General features: G+C 37.8%; 1 protein-coding gene across 6 annotated transcripts in view; it reads right to left on the reverse strand.

Moving 5' to 3' along the window:
• ROBO1 (roundabout guidance receptor 1) overlaps nt 1-18,162 on the reverse strand; it is a 706,475-nt gene that overhangs the window by 70,993 nt on the left and 617,320 nt on the right. For all 6 annotated transcript variants that reach the window (XM_027666541.1, XM_027666542.1, XM_027666539.1 and 3 more), the window contains 3 exons: nt 14,849-14,969; nt 10,717-10,855; nt 9,306-9,433 (listed from right to left, as the gene is read on the reverse strand). In XM_027666541.1, the coding sequence (XP_027522342.1) occupies nt 9,306-9,433; nt 10,717-10,855; nt 14,849-14,969 (388 nt within the window). The remainder of the gene's footprint in view (nt 1-9,305; nt 9,434-10,716; nt 10,856-14,848; nt 14,970-18,162) is intronic.

The following is an 18,162-nucleotide window of genomic DNA, read 5'->3' on the forward strand; positions in this document are numbered from 1 at the left end:
GAGGGGCTGTGTGGTACTTAGTGTCTGGCTGGGGTTAAACCACGACACATGTGCTGGGCAGTAACTTAGAAACAGGCTGGCTGAGGACTACGCCCTACACAAACAGTGCCACTCTTGGGGACCAGCAGGCTGCCAGCTGCACTCCTCCCTGTGCACTTATCCATCTGCACTGCAATCAGCAGGAACAAGACAGCTGCAGTCTGGAAACCTGGTAGTCACATCACCATGACGCTGACTCTGACCATGACTCATTCTCAGCACATGGCACATGCCTGGCTGGCTGGATTTAGCTTATGCCTCTTGACTTGAAACCCAGGGAAAAAAGGGCAGGTGCCTGTGTGTGTACTCAGGAAGGCTTGTGTGCTTCGGGAGAAAGTGGTCTGAGAGGGAAAAAAGGCAAGTATCGCTCCTTGGTGCTGACAGCACAAATAAAACCTTGAAAATACAAGTGCATCTGGAGCTGCTACACATACCAGGGAGAGATACAGGCGAGGACGTGGCTTTAGAACACCTACCTAAACACTCACAGCATGGCAGCTCAACATCACCAACTCCAGAAACAATTTTAGAGATGAGCCTAAAGTGCCACAGATTCAAAATCAAGGATTCTCCCCCCTGCAGCAAGCAGGAAGGCTTCTGTTCCCAGCTCTGCAGCAGGAGCAACATGCAATTTGTTTCAACAGCTTGTTGGTTTTGTTACTGGCATTAAAATGTTACTAAGCTTCTTTTCTCTCTTCGGTGGCTTAAACTCCACCCTCTGCTGCTAAACAGCACAAGATTTGTGCATTAACAAAATGCCCTGCTTGGGTGCTATTCTTGTTTCAAGAGCAATCAAACGACATCAACTCCTTTTGGATTTCCGGCCATTTTGAGATTTAGTTTAAGCTGAGAGGTGTTTCCCTCCTAAACCCTGATGGGGCTGAGCAGTAAAATCTGGGTCCATCTCAGCTGTGTAACAGCCATGGAACTATATTATTTTAAAGTCTGATTCACAGCAGGATAACGAAATCTTCCTTTTAGAACACTTAAAAAGTCAAGGTGAAAAGGGCTACACAAGTGTGTGTGTGTGTGTTTGCCTATGTGTGTGTGGGAGGAACCTACTGCAAAAATTTGTGGGAAGAGAACAGTGTGTGAAATGTACTCACATGAGGTATATTTTTGATTTGCAATTGATTTTGCTGATACTAGCTACAAAATAAGTAGTTTAGAATCTCTCCTGCTGCAGGAGCCAATGAAGATTTCTAAGATAAAAATGTGGAAATAGAGTTTGCAAAGTGATTTTAAAAGGTAGCACTTTTCAGGTTAATACATGTAGTATGCAGTTTAAAATGCGTATAAATCCTGTAGTCATTGCCTTGAGGTGACAAGAGATATCTGAAATATGGAGGGTTGAAGACAGAGAGAGGGAGAGAGGGATTTAAGATCTTCCAAAAGTTCTTTTCCTAGTCTCCCTGCACCCTTCCTTGCTCTGAATCTCCTAAACCATGCTATAAACCAAACATAATTTAGAAAGCATACTTCTGACAAGTCTAATTCCATCTATTTAAAAACTAGAGTAATACAGTAAACTGTGAAGTTGTTTCCCAGGATTCTCTTTTCAGAAAAGAGTTGTCTTCCCCTGTGTTTTAGTGATGTAATTTTAGGCACTGCTGCAATCTAAGTAGTCGTGGCTACAAATGTTTATACTAAAGCCTTTTAAAAGAGTGAAAAAAAGCTGAATTTTAAATAAGCTGCGCAGAAGTACAAAAAGATTATGAGAGCTGGATATTATTTGAAGAAATCTTAGGAGCTTCCTACTAAATTTTTTGACTTCCAGTTAAAGATAGTATAGCTGAAAAGGAAACAGAGTGGGATTTTTTTCCCAGCTGTTTATGATAGCACAGATTAATTCTTGGAAAGAAGAACTTGAAATCCATAGCAACCTTCTTATAACAAGTTAAAGCTATTTGTGAAAAGTGGCCAAAGCCTCATGATCAATGGAAACCAAGCACACACTAAAAATGGAAGGAGAATAAATCTCTACAGTGAAGTAAGTTGTGATCATTAAAAAATGTTATTTTGGGCATGCAATACTCAAGGAGGAATACTCTCGACTGAAACAGATACTATTTCAAAAGAAATCTGGATTTCTTCTCACGAGGATGCCATACCCCCCACATAGACAACCTAAGTCTACACTAATACCTGAACTTACTCTTTCACAATGTCAACAGGAAGGTAACTGTGACATGTTAACAAATTTTAATTTCAGGTAGCAAAAAAATACAACACATTAAAACTTGTGCAGGACAGACTAGTAAAGATGTTTTGCAGTTTAGTGTTTAGTTAGGTTATAGTCTTCGAGGAAAAAATCTAGAAAGTTCTGAGCACCAAGGAACTCTGAAGGAAGAAGTTCAGAAAAGGCCATCAGACCTTGCTGGACCAAAGCAGAACTCTCAAGTGACTTCTTCCTCTGTACTGAGACCCAAGTATCAATGTGCTACCTTAATTGTGTCAAAAGAAACAGCTGCTGTCTAATTCGTGGAGGTGCAAGTCCTAAGTGGGCTCTCATCAGCCTCTGAAAGATGAAGAGAACAGAATCCCCTTCACTGCTGGGTTTAGAGAGCACAGAGCATTTATGAGAACAAGACAAGCAACCTTCCAGACAGCTTTGTTTTTCTATCTCAGTCCTGTCATCCTAGTCCCTACAGAAACGTGAAAAAAACATCACCCCAAACTTTGGGAATTAACGTGTGGTCATAGGGACAAGAGGAGCACGCAGATACCTCTTGAAGAAAACACTGTGAGCATATTTGATATTTAGCAGTTTAACCTGAAGAAGCCATTTTTTTCTTGCACTGAAAAATGCTGATACTGAGCCTACAAGGCGATTTAGTTCACATACAAAGACTGCAAGATACTTTATTACCAGTTCTTGAGTGTTATTCAGCACCTAACAATAAAGCATTTTAGTGTTCAAACAAAACACAATTCCGAGTAACAAATGGTACTCGAAACAGCTTATCAAAACAATGTTTGAATGCACTGTTATTGTAAGTCAGCACTTTTAAATTTGTTTTCTTAAGACTAATTCAGAGATGGCTGATTTTACTGATGCATGTAAACTAACAAAAGTAAGAGAATGTACTACAATCACTGTACAGTCTTTATTAAAAATACTTCCAGGCTATAAACAAGGCAAAAATAAAGTGTGTATTGCCTTTTTATGGATGATTAACATATTTAATAAAGCCTATGTTTATTCAGAATGAATGTATAGCAGAAGTATTGTTGATTGAACAATCAATTAAAATTACTATTCCTTGCACTCTACTTATTCATAAAACCAAAAATCTGCAAACTCAACAACTTGTAGTAAAATTCTATTTTGTCTGTTCCAAAGACAGAATTATTGAAATGTTATCTTTATAACAACAGTCACATAGTAAAGTCTGCAGCAGTGAAACCTGATACAAAACCAATTGTTTCTTCCCTAGCCATGGGATTTAGGAAATTTCAGGCATTAGGAAAAAGACTTCAGATTTTGTCTGCTCTTTTTAATTGAATGCTGAAGTATGCTACACAAATCTACTTGCTTCAGTTCTCTTCAGCAAGAGATTAAAATGTAGAATTTTTAAGAACTTTACAGTAAACAAAGCCCTTTCAGTAGGAGAAAGCCTCTAGTTTCAACTTATTTTTGTAGAAACATTTCTCCAAATTATTTGGACTCCTGTTTTACTTGCTCAGAAACATCTGTCTCAAATTCCTGTTTCAAAGTATCAAACTGAAGGAAGGAATCTCAACATTTTTTATTTGTTATTTTCCTGTAAGCTATTACTGTCACTGTTGTGAGACTCTATGTAAAAAGAAAAGCAACCTCCACTTCAAAACATTGAAACCATGGAGGCAGTTATTTATTAAAATAGTTTACATCAATTCGAAGCAACTATAATTTTAAAAAAAAAATATTTTGCTGAAATATTTACTTATTTTTCTTTTATCTGTATTTTAGAAATGCTTCAGGAATCTTTGTGTTCATCCCTTCCATCAGTAGGACAGAAAACTGAAGGGCACTAATCTCTGAAGAAGAGAGTCTTCCCAGTTCCTTCTGACTAACATCTAAGATTTCTATTCTTTCAGCAGAAATAGGTGGCAGTCAAACTCCTCAGCTCCTTGATAGAAATCTGAAGCACTGTCACAGTTTACAGCAGTCAATAAAGGGGGAAATGGGCTCTTCAAGCTACACAAATCACAAGAGATGATTCATCCTGCCAAAAGTTTATAAATTAAAAAAATCCTCAAGTTCATTGGACAGTCGCTATTCTTCCTTCCTCTTTCATGGCACTGAAGACACAATGTGGCTTAAAATTATTTCTTCCAAAAGGAGAAGTACTGACTTAAAGAGTGACCATGTAGACAAGTTCAGATTTTAATCCAAATCCTAGTTTTAAAATTCCAGTAGTTAATTCCCATATGATGCTGTGAGGCGTTCGCTGCAACGCATAGTAACCACCCTATACCTCCAACAGCATTTCTGTAATCCCATCAAATTCTGAATTTTGTCTTGGTTGTTTTAACGTAGATAGTTCAGACGCCTATAAAACAATTACATTTACAGCCAGCTTCTAATGTGTACCAGCAGCCTGACACAGTGGAAACATTTCTATGGTATCAGACAGATGAAAGAACAAATCCTATTCCTTTTCATTCTGGGTGGTATTCTCAGCCCTTCCCAGAAGCCTTATCAACTAGATGTCTTTTACTGCATGCCTTGAAGCTACTTTACACAAAGAGGAGGTGAAAGGAGGAGGAAATTCCAGACCTGAAGCATGTGCCACCTTTTCAGATTAAAATTCCTTGTCAGTTGACTAGTACAGCAAAATCACAGCCAGAAGTCACTTATCTAAAGTTCTGCTCACTATCTACCTTGCAGACAAGCTCTCTTAATCCTAAAATTAAAGACACCATAATCTAAAAAGGCTTGGTATTCAAGATCACCACTGTAAAATATGGATTGGCCAGTGTAATTTCCACAGGAATTCTTCTTCTTTCCTGCCAAACTGATAACACACTGAATGCGTTTAGTGCCTTTGAATGGTAAAAATTTACATTTTAGAGTTCAGTCACTGCTGCCACAGGTTTAGATGTATATTAGGCAGGGCACTGTAACAAGTACTGCACACTCCTCCAGAGTCACTACTTGAATAAGGAGAGTTAAGAAGAACTCAAAGGTTGTTGTTCACTACCAACCTGCTGGTGGCTGACCCACAGTCACCAACAGCCACAGCGCTGGTGATTCTTGGGAAGTCCTCAAGTCAGCTGACCTCCTCGACCTGTTTCTCTTAACTCCTGCTGACAAGTATCTACCCTGTCACTGCTACAGTGGTTCCTGGCCAACTGCATAGAGGGAATTCCACTGGAGCCATAACTTACACTTGTTGCAGAGAGTACAGCTCGTTTCACCATAAATTATAAACTTATTATAAAACTAGCTGTTAAAAAAGCCTAATTAAGTACTGCAAATTGGAGCAAAGCAAATGGAAGCAGGTGAAAATATATAAAAACTTTGGTTCTTAGATTTGCTTAAAAGCATATTCATGGTTAAACGTGGAATTTGCACCCTAGAAGAAGCCCTACTTCTATTTGCACTGATATTAAAACTAATTCTCTTTTAGAACTGAAGTTATGAGGTATGCATTTTTGGTAATTTTGTACGTCTCAGGAACATTGTCTTCAATTATATATGTAATAATGAAATATATAATATCGTTATTTCTACAGTCCTGCTTCAAGGCATAAAACTAAGCAAATCATGTAAGAGAAACCTCCTCAAAACATGAAAAGCATTTTTCGTATATATAAAATACAATATAAATAAATAACTAGATCCAACTTGCTTAGTGATAGAGCAAGAGAGAAATCTACTGGCTCCAGAGATGGACTTTGGGCCATTGTTTCCCTTTTCTGGAGCACATCAGCTACCTGGTAAAATACAGCGTATTGGCAAAATAAAATGCACTCTGGTCTGCTTCCTGGGTTTTTGTATTGACTGAGGTATTTATTTAATAATTAATCATCTCCTGAATGAAATGCTTCCACATGTATTTAGCAACGTCTCTGGATGCCTTATAGATGCAGTACATGTTGTTGCAAAATGAAAACAGGAGACTGAGCCTCTCTAATTTTAGGAAAATGCAAACAACATCGGGATGACATTTCCTTAACCATTTATTTTCCAAGGAGAAAATAAGATAACTTCACAGTTTCAGGGATGGAAATGCTTCTAAGCAGTAACAGTAAAAGACTTAAGTGAAAGGTTCAAAGTTCCGTGTTAATACAGAACTCCAAATTTAGTTTAAGAACATGGTTGAAGTTGCAATAAGAATGCAACATCTGTGCTTCATGTAGGAAGCACGATCTCCAAAGTTAGGAGTCTGAAAACAGTGATTCCAACAATGAGTATCTGTGATGCTACTGATGAGCATGAAGAACATTAAAATGGAATTTATATCCCCTCCCTCTCCTCTTTTGTATTTTCTACAGTTAAGAGTTTATTATATATATAGAGAGGGAGTTCCTAGTCCAGGGACACAGTGTGGGCCCACTCAGCAGCTCTGAGGCAGAGCTGTGCAGCATTCCCCAGACAGGGAGCCCTGCAGGGCATGCACAATGCACTCCAGTGTCTGCTCCATCCAGAGCTGAGCTGGAGGAAAGGACCCTGCCAGGCCCAGGGCAGCTCTGCCGAGACAGCAGGTTGGTTATTGGCCGTGTTACATCAACATCTCCCTGACACCTGAGTATCTCAATTAGCTCTGGTGCTGCACACTCCGCCTTTTAACACCCTAGATAACCCTGTATGGGACAGAGCATACATGGGTCAACCACAGTGCTTGAGGCCCGAAAAATGATGAGTAGAGAAGGAGATATGTCCTCTTCTTAGCAGTGCTTACCAGCCCTGAGCCCGAGCAGCGTCCCCAGGAGCCCTGTCTGCTGTGTGCCACGTTCCATTGCAGTGCAGCACTTCCACTGTGCAGACACTTGACAGGTGACAACTGCCCCTTTCCTAACATGGACACACATATGGGGTCACCACTAACGACTCTCATATTCTTTCTATGAAAACACCACAGCCTGTTGCTGAGTTACTGAAGAGGAAATAAAGCCCAAAACAAAGACCCAAGACAAAAAACCGTAACCCACACAACCCCAAAACCAAGCCCAACCCTCTCATTGCCCTTTTATGAATTTAACCAGACTGCACAGTGGCAGTTGTAACTTCTGAGGTTGTGATTTGCAGCAGAGCCCTCTGTTTACAAATAGGTAACAAAAATAACAGCAGAACACACATTTACTAAACTCCACAGTCAACAGATCACGTGACAACTACCAAAAGTACAAAAAAGACTTGTCATTTGGATTCCTTCAATCACAGGGAAAAAAAAATCATAAGATCTTTCAAAAAACCCCACAAAAAACAAAACCTCAAAGAGCTGCGTATCCACAAGCGATCAGAACAATGTCAGCTTAGCACTGAAACAAGATCAAAACTATCTCTCTAGATGGAACAAAGTTAAGAAGATGACCCTTTAGGAAAAAAAATAAGCATTTTAAACAGGGTAAGAGAACAGAAGAGGAGGGAAGAAGAGGAGAAGGTAGAAAAAGAAGGAAAAACGTGAAAAAGTCTGAATGGAAAATACATTTTCTAGAGGAGTACTTTTTTTCTTCCCATAAAACTCAGTCTCTTGGATACACTAATAAATGGATTTTGATCATAATTTACTACATTACCAACTACAAATTGGCCTTACACGTTGTAGTTTCTCACATCAATCCCTTCTACAAAGACATTAGTGCAGAAAAATGGCTCAGGAGGTAATCCATTCACACTGGGAAACAAATTATCCCATAACAATATCCTCAGAGTAAAGCTGTTATAACATAAATATCTACTGTGTAATACAACTACTTAAAAAATTAGAATCTTGCTGAATCAGGACTTAGGCTATGATCATGTTCCTTAAAAATACCAGTTTATTATCAAAAAGATCTCACTTGACTCTAACATCTACATACTTAAGTCATTTTACATCTAATAGCACCATTAACCTAAATGGGATTACAAGAACGTGTTTGTTTCTTATTTTGAATAGGACTATGAAGGATTAGTGTTACCAATAGCTTATTTCCAGAAAAATAACTGCTCAACCAGTCATAAAGCAAATTTTCTTAATACTACCATTTTACAGGTTTAACAGCTGATACAAGACATGATCTTCAGAACAAATCACCACTTAAAAATAATTCAGCCTTTTTCTTTTAAATAAACTGTGCTCAGTGTTCACATGTTCATCTTTTATTCTGCAACACTGACCATAAGAACTGGTTATTTTACAAACATAAGGTATCAGTTTTGATGTATAAACATCACAGTGACTAACAAAACACAACATCTAAAAATTCTTGGTTTTATGAGAACTTCAACAAAAGAATTCCTATTTTCCTAACAGAGGGACACCAAATGTTTCTGTTGGAAAAAGGAAAGCAGGTTAAGGACAAGACCTTTCCTGTTACAGTAAATGTGTCAAAATAGAGGCCTATTACCAAATAAAATACTTTTAAGCCTATCCTTCCCCAGAACTCCATAATGACTAATTCCCACTGAACAGGGAAAAGGACAGAAGAACCATCAGTGCCTAGAGAAAAAGCATTAGGATTACATCATTGCCTGTCTGCTAGCCAGGAAAGGAAGAGAGGGATTATCTGAATAGTGAACATCTGGATTGTGTATATAAAGGCAATGAAGGATTTTTATACATATTAGTTCACTGAGTTCCACTGAATTTTTATCTTACAAAGAGCCAGTAGTGCCATGATACGCTTTTATAATGAAAAAACCAACAGGAATTCCAGTGGTCTGGGTTACTGTATTAAAAAATACACAAACAGATTTATCATTTGCTGCTTCTTTACTATATTTAATTGAAAAAATTGACTTTCTTCTTTCTGTTAGGGTTTCAGATACAAAGACTGCAAGTGACATGACTCTGAACTTGAAGAACTGAAATTCAAAACATCCCCATCCCAATACCATAAAGACTGCTCACAAAAAAATCCTACATGTGAAGTGTTTCCATTTCCTCAGAATTCGACTCAAGCCAAATTTGTATTTCCACTTTTTTTTTTTACAATACAGCAGAGAGTCTCTGCATAAGCTGTTACTCTAATAGTTGTGTATGGTCCCAAGTAGTTTGTTTACAGCAACTCTATAAAGCTGTTGTGCAAAAAAGTGAGTTTTATTCTAGTATTTTGCAAAGAAACATTCTTACCTTGAACTGTTAAAGTCGCTGATGCTTCGGCTTTTCCAACCATATTTTCTGCAACACAAGTATAGGATCCCATGTCTCCTGCCATAACTTTCCGGATTTTCAAGGTATGATCATCACGGATTTCGTATCTTTAAATACACACAGTAATAAACAATAAATAGGAATAATGGAACTTTGCACAATTTCTGCAAAGGGTAAAGGTATGGTGGGTTTGCTCTCAAATATTCTTATTGCTGCATTTCCCATAAGGGAAAACAGTATAAACACGTAAATTGATAATGCAAAATAAAGTTTTAAGAACAAAATATATCTAAATATTTTAAAACTTTATTCTGATATTACTTGCAACATGAGTTAACTGACAGCAGAATTTCATAAGTATAATACAATTTCAAAGCCCGAACACAGAACATTTTTATTCCTAAAATACTTTTAACAAGTAAATACAATAGTAGTTATTATTCTCCCTATAATTTTTCCATCTGAATGATTTTTTTAATACGGTTGAAAAGAAAATATTGTACTCAAGAAGATCAGAATTGTTTGAAAGTCAAGATAAATCACAATTTTTTTTTTTTTTTTTAAGAACAATGTGGCCTTTTACCACTTTCTATCCTTTCATCACCTTTTTCACTTCTTTCTATAATGCAGTCAACGTGTTTCTCTTTATGGTAAATACATTTTTCTCTCAAAAATTATGTAGTTTTTATTAAAGCTGTAGACTAGGCTAATAGGAAGCTGGATTTGGATGGCTGAAGCCAACTGTTAAAGGGTTTCTTTTTTCAGTCCACTCCCCCAATAGTTTTTAAAACTGATAATTAGAATTTCAAAGAAACTAAATAAGTAATTAATCCATCTATGTCTGTATGTCTGCATCTATCTATCCATCCATCTTTTATCTATCAGAGAATGTATTTATTTTTAATAAGGTGTCTTACTTTTTGTCCTGAATTAAAGCGATGTCAGAAAAACTAGTTAATTGGAAACTTGGCAACAAAAACATGTACAACCAAGGGAGCTTTCTACACTACCAGACTACATTTTATACCAATTGCAATTCCAATATATACTTCTTGATGTTGTAATCTATTCTACTATTTGTTATACGATCTCCAAAACTTTTAGTAATCACAAAAGTCTCTTCAGGTGAAGAATTAATATATATCTGATATTACTGACTGAACTGGGTTATTTTTTGTCATGTGTTGTTGCAAAAACTTGAGAAGAGGCTGTTCTTAAATTTCAACACAAACTGTAACTTTAAGTAGAGCTCAATGGTAATTAGAAACGTCTTCATAGATCAAGACAGGCCTTCTCTACTCAAGAAAAAGAAATTTTGGCTGTCAAATGTTGAATGGCCACATCACATACCAAGCTGGATGTCATAAAATGGTAACTCCATGTATTGTACCTTGCTTTTGGTAACTCCCCATCATCTTTCCTCCACCTTACTGTAGGGACTGGGTCACCTCTTGCCTCGCACTTAAACTCTGCACTGTCATCCACAGTTACTGCCAAATTACTCGGTCTCTTCACAAAAGATGGTCTCTCTAAAGGGAAAGAGAAGGAATAGAAAAAGGATTAATCCAGCAGTTCTGTGTCTGAATCACAATTGTCACTGAACTGTGGCTGTCAGAGCGAGGGGAGCAGAGTGACAAATCTGATGGAGGTGCCTTTGCCACAGCTTTTCTCACTCACAGCCCCAAGCAGAAGATCTGTAGCCCTGCAGATAGCCAGCACTGTGGACCTCAGCATGAGGCAGACACTCTCCACAGTGGCTCAGGATCCAAGCAGGGACTTCCTTATTTCTTACACATCCCTGTCACGGCTAAAGGAAAACACAATCTAAACACAAAATCTAAATACACATCCATCCTCAGATAGAAAGTTGCAATGACTCAAACGACCTCTCATCTGCTGCACTGCTTCAAAGAGACAGAAGGTACAAACCAAACATTGTCTCACTGGAGGTTTTGTCTCAGTGGAGCCTCTAAATTTGAAGGCTAAGTAAGGCCCAGCACAGTATCTCTAGGAAGCTGTTTGCAGGTGTCAGCAGCAGCAAGTGTTGGAAGCAAGAACATCCAATGCTACGTTAAAAAGGCAACATTTTCTTTCACTAGCACATATAAAGTAAAGCAAGCCAAAATAAGCCCCCAAAATGTCTTCTCTGTAGCTTTTTGTTCATAAAAATTGCTGTTATCCCCGACTTATATTGTAGGACATGGATGATCCAAGTCCTGGCTCACCAGAGTTAGATTAATTGCTGCCTATTTGTCCTCAGAATTTCTGAAACAAAATGGGATCTCAGTACGGGCTGTGCTATTCTGGCATCCCAGATATTAGCTGCAAATTTCAGGAAAGGTATCGACACACTCTTCTACCTGCAACGGGGTTCAAAGTTTTATGGTGCTGGGCTATTCATATTTTCACAGTTCCACACCAGGCTGCAGTGTAATAAGGTCTGCACGCTCACAAGGAAAAAAACTGTTTTAAACAATTTCTGGGATACTCCAGGAATGATTACCCATCTAAAAAAGCAGCACCAGATGACAACAGTATGTCCATAAAAGAACTGGGAAGGTTTAACTGCAGAGTGCAGGGAAGGTTTAACAGGAGAGCACTTGGCAGGTTCCTTTGCCTGAGGCAGATGACCATTTTGCCTATAAACCTGTGAAAGCTCTGAGGGAGTTGAGAAGGCAGTTTCATGTTCTGACTTGCATTTATTAAAGATATAAATATCATCTCCTTGAAACTGTAAGAGTCTGAAGCCATTGGCACCATCAGGAAGTGCGAATACCCAAAAATACGTCACAAATTTCTCACAGAAGTACAAAAGTACCTGACAGAAGGATAAAGAGACAAGCCCATACTCTTCATGCCTCATATTTGTGTTTGAAAACGGTAGTTCTAAATATTACTCTGACTTTGCAGATAAATATACAGAGATTCAGTATCTTTATAAAAACTTAGTGAATGGTTCAAAAAGTACTGAAGTGGGAATGTGAACTGAACAAAGCCCTATTAAAAAAGCTTCCTTTACTCTCGAGGATGTCTAGACCAGTTGGACACTTATGCTGTAGAAAACTTAACTTTGCTGGCAATATTAGGAAATAACGTTAAATTAAATAGCAAGTTGATCTTTAGACTGTCAGTTCTAGACTGGGTTCATACACAAGATGTGAGAAATAAAACAGAGATCTACAGAATGTAGCTGTGAATTTAAAACGACACAAATAGACAACCCCCCCTGCCCTGGCCCCTTCCTAGTAGGTGCTGAAAAAACCTGAAACCTGAATGCAAGAAAAGAACATTTAGGATTAAACCCCAGTGCAAGAATAGTTTGGGGAAAAATATTCAACTTAATTATGCAAGAGAAAAAAGACTGATCTGGTAAGTCCAGGACTGCTGTCTGACTGCAAAACCCACAAGAGGCACATTGTTCTCTAGATCAGTCTCCTAAAAGAAGACTAATGGACTTCCACGAGTTTTTGTCTGCCCATTCATAACACTCTTATTCAAATGCAGAAACGGATAAGGGAAATCAGTGCTGATTTCAGTATCTATCTTTGTCACACGACTATTTGGTACATACAAGGAAAGCTTAGCAAGGATCACTTTGAAACTGTCTAATATTACAGTTTCTGGCATTCTCCCTCTGATCTAAAGCAGAGACCTAAAAGCAAAAGTTCAACTTCTAAATAACTGAAACCCATAAATGGAAGATTTATGTAGAAATATTTTAATAGATGAAGTCAGCATATTTCTCGTGCTTTTTCATGCGTATCCAACTCTTGAGTTGAAAGAATAAGGTGTATTAAGGATTTCTAGACACAGACCGGGTAAGACATTCAAAGCTTTACTGTCCTGTTTGAAAACAAAACCTCACTAGTTTCCCCAGGCTGAAAATCAGAAATATGTTTGAAGGGAACACGAGATGAAGAAAAAGCCAGGCAGACCTCTGCCTGCAGTGCCTCCCTCTTATGGGTGTTTAGCAAGAGTACTATTTTTTCAGCCTAGGTTACCAAATAGCCCATGCCATGATTCCCTGGTTGGTAGTAGACTAGTGATGAGCTATTAACTGGTACAGTTAAATAGGAGCCTGGTGCCAGGACTTCACTCATGTAACTACAACTTACTTTCAATTTTAGATTTTGTTTGGAAGTTCTATAAGTCTATTCGACAACAAACTTCCCCCAAAAGTGCTTTGGAAGTCTTTGTAAAACAAAACCAAAACAGTGCAGTGGATCACAGAAAGTCTTCCTTAGCTTCTAAGGGACACGCCACTATCTTGCTTGGATATTCAGTTTGAACAACTTCAGGATGGCACACAAACTCTTTTTTATTATGGAAACCCCTGCTTCCCACAGAACTCTGAACACATCTTCAAGTTGCCTGAGTCCTAACTCCTACAAAGTAGTGATGACAAATAAAAGTGCCAAAGACTGACAGGACAGCTATTAAACATGAATTAAAAAAAATCCCCAAATCAAAAACCAAACAAGAAGAGTCACAGAATCACAGAATATGCTGAATTGGAAGAGATCCACAAGGATCATTGAGTCCAACTCTTAGCCCTGCACAGGACATTCCCAAGAGTCACACCAAGTGCTTGGGAGTATCATCCAAACAGTTCTTGAACTCTGTCAGGCTTGGTGCTGTGACTACCTTCCTGAGGAGCATATTCCAACCACACTCTGGGTGAAGGACCTTTTTCTAATATCCAACCTAAACCTCCCCTGACACAACTTCAAGTCATTGTGTCGCTTCCTGAAAAACAACAACAACAAAAAAAGGGCTGCAGCAGCGCTGTGATGGAAACCACTGTGTTATGAACCATGCCTTGGATATTCTCACTCTGTGGTGATAAAACATCTATTTATTTTCCAGAAACAATTAAGCTACTTCAAGCCTCCCCTATTTTAAAGAAAAATAGGACATATTTTGAATGAAAACTACAAAAGATGCATCTGCAGTGAACATGAGGGAGTTTTTCCATGCTGAAAAATTCTGAGATTGCATTTGGAGTAAAAGCTTTGTTTCTGCAATAGCAGCAAAAAATGTAGTTTTCAGCTAAGCTTGGTTATCTTAAATGAAAATGTATTTTTTGATGCTGAGAGGAACTACCATTAGGACCACTTGAATAGGCAGACTTGTTGTACTCAGTACACACAACTACAAAGGAAAGAACTATTATTTAAAATAGAAACTTAGAATACAGCTGATTTTCTTCAGCAAGATGGAAAAGTTAAGCCTCTGCCTCTAAACATTTTTGCTTCACTATTATTTTACAATACTGATCCAATTAGTGGACACTGGAATTATTCTCAGTTTGAGAACTAAGTATGGAAGTGTCTTCTGATAGAAAAAATAGTTCCAGGTGGACTGAAGAGCCATTAACTGCCTCCTATTTGCTAGGACACAACCGTGACTAAAAACTTTTCCTACATTTTCAACAGGTGAGAATGACCTTTAATAAAAGGCTTAGTAGGAAAAATTAAAATTGGACATTTTCATCAACAAAGTCTTAAAGGAGGAATTCTTACCCAAAACAGTGAGCTCCGCAACTTCACTTTCACGTTCTCCAACCATATTTGTTCCAACACAAACATATTTTCCGGCATCATTCTTTCTTGTGTATGTGATCATAAGCTTTCCTCCTCTGATCTAGGACAAATCAAAGATGATAAAAATACCTTAATATGAATTAGCGACTTAATAATATCGACTTGAAAAATATTTTGTTACAGATAATGAAACAAAAGGAACCAACAGTGATTTTCCAAATCATACAAAAAAGTGAAAAAAAATAGTATTAGCCCAACTTCTTTCTCTTATACAAAAAATATGCCTCTTAGTTTTACATCAGTATTTTAAGACCTCTCAGATTTGGACCCCTATTACTCTTTTTTTTTCATTCTGCATAATGTAATACTGGCTGTTCAACAGCCTGTTAAATGCTTGTTGGCCATAAAACCCACAATCCCTTCCCATGTACTGATACAATCAGGTGGAGAGTAAAAATTGGTACTAGACATAAATCTCATTTTCACATCAAGTGCTGCAATTACTTTTTCTTGACAAGAAATATGTGTACGCTATCCTACTGCTGGTTGTGCTCATTATTATTTATGAATTTTGTGTTTGTTTTGGTTTTCATTTCTTAAGGAAGTGAAGGAAATTCTTTATTCCTCAGTTCTTTCACCTTTAAATTAGTAATTTTAAAGGCTGATAAGCAGATGGGCAGAAGCAATTAAATTCTTACTGGGAAATGAATAACGTTCTGCTCTTAATTTTGGATTCAGCTTTTGGAAGATAACGGAATACAAATAACCCCCAAATCAGAAAACATACTTACTCTCTGTGATTCCAAATCTTATTATGTTATATAAAAATTCCTATTAAACGCCTATGAAAATATCTGATCTTCCTTTAAAACTATTTATTCTCTCATTTTGTTGACCAAAGGGTTGAACAAGTTTCAAAGTTCACCGAAATGCAGCAAAATTTGTATAGGCAGCTGAATACGTTACTTCAACACACAAAAATGTTACTTAATTCCATTAACTATGTTTTGAAGTGAACATATGCTTAAGAGTCAAATCACTTGTGAAAACCACCGCAGTTCAAGGCAGGGGTGGAAGTCCACAACAAATAAAAGCCACATATGTAGCTACATGAAAGGGTCTGATGCGGTCAGTGACAAGGAGGAGAGTGTTCTCAATATGAGGCATTTAGCTGGAGTTGCCTGCAGCTAGAAATCTATCCCTGAAAATTTGACATCTTGAGCAGCGCTGGGCTCTTATTATCATTGTAAGATGTGGGCGCGCGGAGATGACAGTCAGTTATTGAGATAAATGAACGTGCACGTGTAACATAGATAGTGTTGCATACAAATTTCATCCCAGTGCCTTTGGTACTCGCTGCTTGAGAACAGAAGAGAAATGTCCTTTGTCATCCAGGAAGCCAGTAATGTCGAAATTTCGGTGGGGATTTGAGGCATGAAGAATGAAAAAAATAAAGGTGACCTGCAAATACACATTTTTCAAGAATCTACGTGAATTTTTAGATTGCTGACTGCCTGAACTGGTAAGCAGGAGAAGGGAATGTAAAATATAACTAGAAGTCTATCTATAATTATTACTGTTTTACAGCTCCCTACATCACAGAAAGTGATTTATTTTCCAATTAATCTATGCAAGGAATTTTAAAAAAACAATTTTAGAAATATTTCCACTTGTGGTGTTTGTATATCCAAATACACATGCAGAAATACACACTTTTCATGTATATCAATACTGAATGCACTGGATTTAACAAAGAAATGTATTTACATATCATAGGAATTTACCAACTCATCTGATGATTTCAAACCCATGTAAACTGAAAGCAGTGATTTTCATATGTCCTCAAAGTCCCACTGACATTCAGTAGCATTCGTGCTTCTCTGTTATTTTATCACTTAATAAAATCCCATTCAAATCCATTACAATATGACACAACTGTATTTCTTGCAGAAATTGTAACCTCCAGCAAGAGCTATCCTAGGAATTTCTTGTAGGAATCACCACAAGACTCTCTTGAAAGCATAGATGGAGAGAAGCAGCATTAAACCAGAAACATATGAACAACTAACAAATCACTGAAAGCTGCTTTTCTTCCAAGTTAGTTAAGATTTAGATAAGTAAGAAGAGGGAGAGGAAACATTCCCTCATGGATATTGAGGCAGACTTCCTAAGATGTGACATGCCTACTGGAGGAAGCTGTGCTTCCAAGATGGAATTCTGAATGCATTTGCAAAGGGTTTTCCTTCACTGATCTTCTGTTTGTTTGGTTGTTTTTCTTAAAATGTAACAAATGTTTAGAACTTTAGCTACAGTGATGGTTATGACACATGGAATTGTGATGAATTACACAGCTACAATAAAATGTACCACAAGTGGATGTGGAATTACACATCTGTAACTGGAGCAGCCACAGATGGGTAGAAAAAAAGCAAACTTCCGCTGGTGGGTGGTTGGTAACTACTAAAGTTTTTCATTAAATTGTAACAATTAAGAACCCACCATCTCGGTAAAATTGATCGAGCCCTTCTGTTTATTAACGAGACAATGCAAATGAAAACTGCAGCTATGACAAACTGACGTTGTCTGTGTGCAATGTTTGCCACTTTTCCTCACAATAGGAAACCCCAGAAATACCTATGGACTGTAGACCAATGGTTTTAAGCAAGAAAGGACACGATGTGAAATTTGGTAGGAACACATAAAGAATCACTGCTACATTTCTTTGTCTTACTAAGTTCAGTAAGTCCAGTTCATATCCAGCATTTAGAGCAGTAAAGACTCAAATCACTTTTGGGGACAGTATCTGAAATCCTGCAAATTCGAATTACAGTCTGTGGATACTTAAGAGTTAATGAAGGCATTTTATTTTGAGTGCTTTGGTTCTTCTCATATTTTTGCCCCTGCCCTAGAATACACCAGCTGGACTTTGTAGCAGCAAATGGTATAACGGCTTGAAAAGGGGATAGGCAGTGTGCCATTACACCCCAAAACTCCAGAAGAGTTGTTGCCATATTGAATACAAAGATAAGTCCTTTCTTCCCCGTAAACAAGATACAGTAAACAGTTTTATTGCACTACTCTGGTAGATACTGTGTGTCATGGGAAAAGAATCACTCTGCTAAACTGCCAAAGCTTTCAGTCCAGTTCTGAAAGTGCCTGCTGCGTTTCATTTATACCGAAATGAAGCCAAGCCACTTTTTGACTTTTCACACCTCTTCAGGGTTTTGTTCTGTCCTGTCCCTACCAGCAGACCTATCAGGGCTTTGTAAGTAGAGGTAATACAAGAATAGCAC

This window comes from Corapipo altera, unplaced genomic scaffold (assembly GCF_003945725.1).
Source record: "Corapipo altera isolate COAL_440 unplaced genomic scaffold, ASM394572v1 102, whole genome shotgun sequence".
Lineage (NCBI taxonomy): Eukaryota > Metazoa > Chordata > Aves > Passeriformes > Pipridae > Corapipo > Corapipo altera.